Genomic DNA, 6,000 nt, shown 5'->3' on the forward strand with positions numbered 1-6,000 from the left:
GTACAGTTCCTACCCTGATTTAGGAGAGTGACCTAAAATTTACATGGAACCTGAACTGTGGTTGTTGCAATATAAAGAGCAACATTTGTCCTTAGAAAAGGATGACATCTCCAGTTGATCTGCCTCCAGTGGTAGCAGTGTTCTGCTGGAGAGGGCAGGCAGAAAGAACTCTAAGGCTAGTGAGACCTTCAATGATTTCAGAAAGGACACACCAGAAGGATGTGTCAGGGAGATAAAAAGTCCTCAATAGCACAAAAGGCTGAAATTTTGGAAGGTGAAAAGTCTGCTGTATTAATAGGACTCAGACCAGGGATGGAGAATAAATAAATGTAAACATCATATCTGTCAAAATTGCTTAAATAGCGTTTCATGGTCTTTTGAGACTCACTTATTTCCAGCAATACTATTTTTTCCATGATTCTGGTATTGTCATGAAAAAACTTCTCTTCTTAATAATTGTGATTATTCAATAACAGGGATATAACATAAACAAGTTTTTTGTCTCACTGTTGAAATGGACCAGGAACTACCAGTGACATGGTGTGCAGGCTGATGGTTTTTAATGGTTCTTGCAGGCTTCCTGGTCCTATTCCAAGTACATAGAAGCCTTGGAGCAGGAGAGAATACTCCTCAAAATGCAAGAAGATCTGGAGAAAAACTCATCATCATTCCTTACAGGTTGTTAACCAAGCTCTGTAGTTTAGGGGGACAAGCTTATAGCTTAGGTGAAATTCTTTCAGTACAAGGACTTTGCTTTCCTTTGGAGTTGCATATATAAACCTCTGCCTCTCTTATGCTGTCTGCAGAGGAGTTGCTCTCTGCACCATACTCATGGGTGATAAGTTTTCTGAGCAAGGGAAAGTGAAAGTTGCAGGGTATCAGCATTGTCTTTACTGCACCGGTCCTACTGCAGAGAGGAATATGGCCATTTCTTCATTCTGCACAGTGGCATGGCAATCCTATTTGGTTCACATACATATTTCACCTCCCTGGCTTCCTGTGCTTCATCAACTTACATACAACCAGAGAGATGAAACTTTTTTCTCAACAGTTTGTCAGTATGCTTTCGGGGGATGCAAGAGGCATTGCTTCATCCTTGTTTCAGCCGTGAATATCCTCTTAGGTCTTCCCCAAGGATATTATGATCTGTTTATTCATTAAATAGCTCCATTTAGCAGTAGGACTAGCAATAGCACTATGTAATATTAAATCCCTTCAGTCTCCCATCATTTTAATTTTCTTTCCATATGCAGGTACCTCGTCTATGTCCTTCCCGAAGCCTGGAAACTCCAAAAAGTCCACCATTTCTCCAAAGAGTACTGTGATTTTGGAGAAACACTGAAATCTTCCCAAGAAACAGAAAATGACTGCCAACAAGCGTGCTTTGAAATTTGGATTCTTAAAAGCTAGTTTTCCTGCTGTCAGTGCTGATGCTCATTAGTAGCAAGTTATCCCACTCCAAATCACATTTAACTGAAGCTGTACAGCCTCAACATGAAGGGAAGATTGTTTTTCATTCCAACCATGGTTAGTGGACACAATGTTGACCAGATGGAATTTTGTTGCAAAATGGTAGTCTCTGAAATGCAATCATCTAAGCTTTCCAGTTAAAATATTTTAAATAGGAGCATGAGATGACTGCAGGAAGCTCAGACCCCATGGAGTTGCTGGCAATAGATCATCTCTATTCTAGTTCCACAGAACTAGCAATAGAACATCTCTGCCGAAGCCAATTAAACATTAGAATGAGAGAAATAAGTGGGACAGCAAAGAAATCTGCTAAAGACAGAAAAGCAGATTTTGCTTCAAAGCTTGAATTCCTAGATGGAAGAATTCCCTGAAGGTTTTGTTTAGGTTTTTTAAGCCTATGCTGAAATTAGATGGACTTAAAAAAAATTAATAGAACTTGGACTACTGCTCCCCTTCCTTTTCTGCTCCTCCTTCCTCTTCTAATTCTGTACTTCAACACTGCTATTTTAGGCAAGCTGGTGTCCTGCCCTCGCTAGTCCTCCTAAACTTCCCAGCACCTGAACACACTCTTCCTGTGGCAGCATTTTCTGTATGTGGCTTCAGAGAAAACTGCAGCATTCCTTGGTCTTCCCTCATGTTCTCTTTCTGCCCTCTCACCACCTCCTCTAGTTGCAGTTAAAGTCATCCAGTCACCTCGGATCTCATGCACCTCTGCAGGTTTTACTGTATTTCAGACAATTATGTCTTTTTTGTACTACAGTTCTGCTTCACACGCAGCTGTATCAGTGTGAGGAGTCCTTGCGCAGAGGCTTTGGTCCTGCTCAGTAGCTGAGAAACCTCCAGCTGGGTCCAGTGCCCAAAGAGGGCCTACAAGGTAGCTGCACTCTGTGCTGCAGCCCAGCCCAGCAGTCCCTGGCTCACCCTGTTATTCAGAACCTGAGAGCTGCATTCCTGACAGGCATCAGGCTGTGGTACAGTCTAACACAATGAGAAAGTAGAGGTCTTGAGCGGTTTGAGAGGTCTCTCCCACCAGCTTCAGTTGCAGCCCGCTCTCTAACACCACTGGAAATTTGCCTGTCCTGTCCAGTCCCTCCCAACAGCTCAAGTGTTCCCACTGCCTTTGAGTGGTTTACTGTTCTTCCATCTTGACCCTCTGGTGGTTCTCCTCAACCGTACTCGCTCTGGTGATCTGATCACTCTGCTGGTGGGGTGAGATATCTACAAAAGACCACCGCTGCTCTTGATGGGACAGCTTCACTCTGCTTTGTGACAGAGGAGGTCACACCTTGTGTATTGGGTATAAACGGCAAGGTGCTGGCAGCGGGGGGGCTGTAGCGGTGGCCTCTGTGAGAAGATGCTGGGGCTGCCCCATGATGGATACAGCCAGTTCCAGCTGGCTCCAATGGATACATAACAGGACACAGCTGAGCCCATCAACCAAGACGGTGGCACCTCAGCCAAGCATATTTAAGAAAAAGCAAAGAAAGCCAGAGAGAGGAGGAAGGAATAAAAAGAGTGAAAAACAACAGAGGGAACACTAAGGCCAGAGGAGGAGGTGGAGGAGTTTGAGGAGGAGGCGGTGCTCTACGGTGGAGCAGATATTCCCTGCAGTCCATGGGGGACCCATGCTGCAGCAGAGGAAAAGAGTGAGAAGGAAGAAGAGGCTGCCCATAGCCTCACTGAAGTGATTGAGTGTAATCTCTGGTGATAACAAGGAGGGGAGGAGAGGTGCTTGGAGTGAACTTGAACCTGGGAAAGGTGGAGGAAAAGTGTCTTCTCTAAGTCTGTAAATGTTCATTTCTTCTTTTTCTTGTTTTTATTTCCCACTACCAAATCAGTAATGATTGATTCTAATTGGCAATAAATTAATTTCCCCAGTTTGAGTCTGTTTTGCCTGTGACGGTAATTGGTAAGAAATCTCACTGTCTTTACCTTGACCCACAAGCTTTCTCTTTCCTGTTTTTCCTCTTTTCTCCCCTTGTCCTGCTCAGGGGAGAGTGAGTGAGTGAGCAGCTGGGTGGGAGACTGGCTGGTAGTGAGGGCCAACCCAACCACACCTTGTTTCTCTCTTTTTGATGCATTTATTGAAGAACTGTTCTGACTATTTCAACTGGCTGCAACACAGCAATGGCATTCAGTTACCTTTTGCAGGCAGATTAAAATCTCTCTGAGGAAGGGAATGCAGAGGCATTTAATGGAGGTGGGCAGGAGACACAAAAATAATGTGCATGCAAGGTTTGTCCTTATGTTTCCAGAGCAAAGATGATGACTTGGAATATTACTAAGAACCACGGGACATTAGCCAAGGGTAGAAAATAAACATCTTCCAATGTGTTCCATATCAACATGATTGTCATACTGACTTTTGTTTTTACTCATTTGTTTAATAATACACCTTGAGGCTCAATCAGAGTAAGATTCCACTAAAGTATGCATGGTACAAACAACTAGGTGATCTTGGTCCTAAAGATCTTATAATCAAACCCAGTTCTTCAGTGCCTGATCTAATGAATAAGTAAAACACTGCACTGAGCTGACAGCCCTGAAGCAGTGTGTCTTGGCACACTATGCTCTCAGTATTGCAATTCACGCAACTTCTGTTCATCAAGGATAACTCATGAGGTGTCTGAGCTATCATAAAATCAAACCCTGTTGTGGTTTGCTCCAAATCCAGTATGATTCCTGGTCCAAAGTACACTTTCTGCCTCATTTCTGAGTTTTGATCCACAAGAAAGACTTAAAATACATCATGACACAGATGCGATTGAGAACTTCTGTAAAATATCGCTCCTCCCATGGCATTACTCACTGGAAGGTTGCAGGAACTCATAGCTCTTGTGCAGCTCTCCCTACTTTCTTGCTTCTTTTTTCAATTTTAAGAGTTTTGAAAAGAATTGGGGCAGAGTTGATGTTGGGACTAGGGCCAAAAGGATTAATTGGGGAGTTAAGAGAGGGCACGGGCAGAATTAACTGCTAGGCAGGGGACAGGACGATGATAGACCTCTTCACATTTTTCAGACCACTTTAAACACCAGTCCCCAGCCACAAAGTTGTTGGCTCCATTCTTCTCTACCTGTGTGTAACGCATGTAAGAGAAAGGCAGATCAGCAAGCTCCAGCTTGTTCCTGAATTGTACATCTGAGTTCCTGAGGCCTACCCCTGGGTTAGGGATGGGATTGTCTTCCACTGCCCCTCCCCACCTCTTGGACAAGGACAATGGGCCATGCAGCCCTGTCTCAGTTGTCAGAAGTAAAGGTTCTTCACTTGGAGCTCTTAGATCATACTGCTAAGGGCCATTCATGAGTGCTTTTCTCCTCAGTGTAGAATGGCAGCTAAGGACAACTAATAGTCTTTTTCCTTTTTCACTCTTGACACAACGGCCAAGAGTTGTATGGGGTTTCCATTGGGAGTTGCTTCAGACAGGCTGGCAGGGAAGAAAGACACTTTCTTTTATGGGTATAGCTGCCCTGCTCATATATCCTCACAGAAGGAGCAAGGGAGATCTTTCGTTCAGTTCCTACTTTCCCCACAGTTCAGAGACAGAGTTTGCTTCATGCTTATCTCCATTCCTTCTGCGTTTGGGTCATTTGCTTGTGTGACATTACCTGAGAAAGACATCTTGGATGGAAGCCACTAGGGAGTAAAACATAAAATTCCTGTCCCTGGTTTTCATGTTTTCCCAAATTCCACAGATGCAGTAAACTTTAATGCTCAGTACATCTGAGGAGGGTGGAATGTAGCATCTTGTAGTGAGCAGAGCACATGTGGTACTGTGTGGCCTACCACTCATTAATGTGAAAGGCAAAGATGAATCATGAAATGCCATGAATGCAGTGATGTATGTCAGTCTAAAAACCATGTGAAAGGCCACCTTCTACTCCTGTGGTCACTATAGTGCACGCAAGCAAATCCTGGAGCGCAGCAGTTCATTTCTGTTTTCTTGTATTCTTGCCTTCATGGCATTTTGAGACAGCTAAATAACATATAGACAATGCTTATCTTATGCTGGTAGCTTTGTCTTGAATCATACTTGGATTACTTCTAAAATGAAAAATATTATCCAGTTATTTGTCACAGATGATAAAACCCCTCGTGAATACGTTCCAGCCTTGCCAAATTGTTAACAAAAATTTACCAGCCCCTATGCAAAAACTATTGTCCCAGACAGTTACTATGATTAATACCATACATGTCTATCAAACTTAAAAACAAACAAAAAAGTACATCGTGGACTTCAATGAGTGAGTAGAATTTTGTAAACTGACTCTATCCAATCAAAGTTCTGCAAACTGATGATAACTCTCAATCCAGTTTGCCGTTCTGTCTCCTTGTTAACTGAAATATATATGCGTGTATATATGTGTGTGTATACACACACATGCACAGTCATTTATAGGCCATGTCTTTAGTATGCAACTGAGGAGGATCACGTGCACTAGTAATGCTAGAAATGCATGTCATATCATTATGCCCATTTTATGTGTTAATTTTAAAGAAATATTGAGCAATTGGACAGGGAGTATATTAAGA

The 6,000-nt window shown here is 43.0% G+C and overlaps 1 protein-coding gene across 1 annotated transcript in view; it reads left to right on the plus strand.

Moving 5' to 3' along the window:
- Positions 1–1,342, plus strand: part of RGS22 (regulator of G protein signaling 22) — a 64,622-nt gene extending 63,280 nt beyond the window's left edge. Inside the window, exons 25-26 of the mRNA XM_068396912.1 lie at positions 576–678; positions 1,254–1,342. Coding sequence (XP_068253013.1) covers positions 576–678; positions 1,254–1,342 — 192 coding nt within the window. The remainder of the gene's footprint in view (positions 1–575; positions 679–1,253) is intronic.
- The last annotated feature ends 4,658 nt before the right edge of the window (positions 1,343–6,000 follow it).

This window comes from Nyctibius grandis, chromosome 3 (genome assembly GCF_013368605.1).
Source record: "Nyctibius grandis isolate bNycGra1 chromosome 3, bNycGra1.pri, whole genome shotgun sequence".
In the NCBI taxonomy this organism is placed as follows: domain Eukaryota; kingdom Metazoa; phylum Chordata; class Aves; order Nyctibiiformes; family Nyctibiidae; genus Nyctibius; species Nyctibius grandis.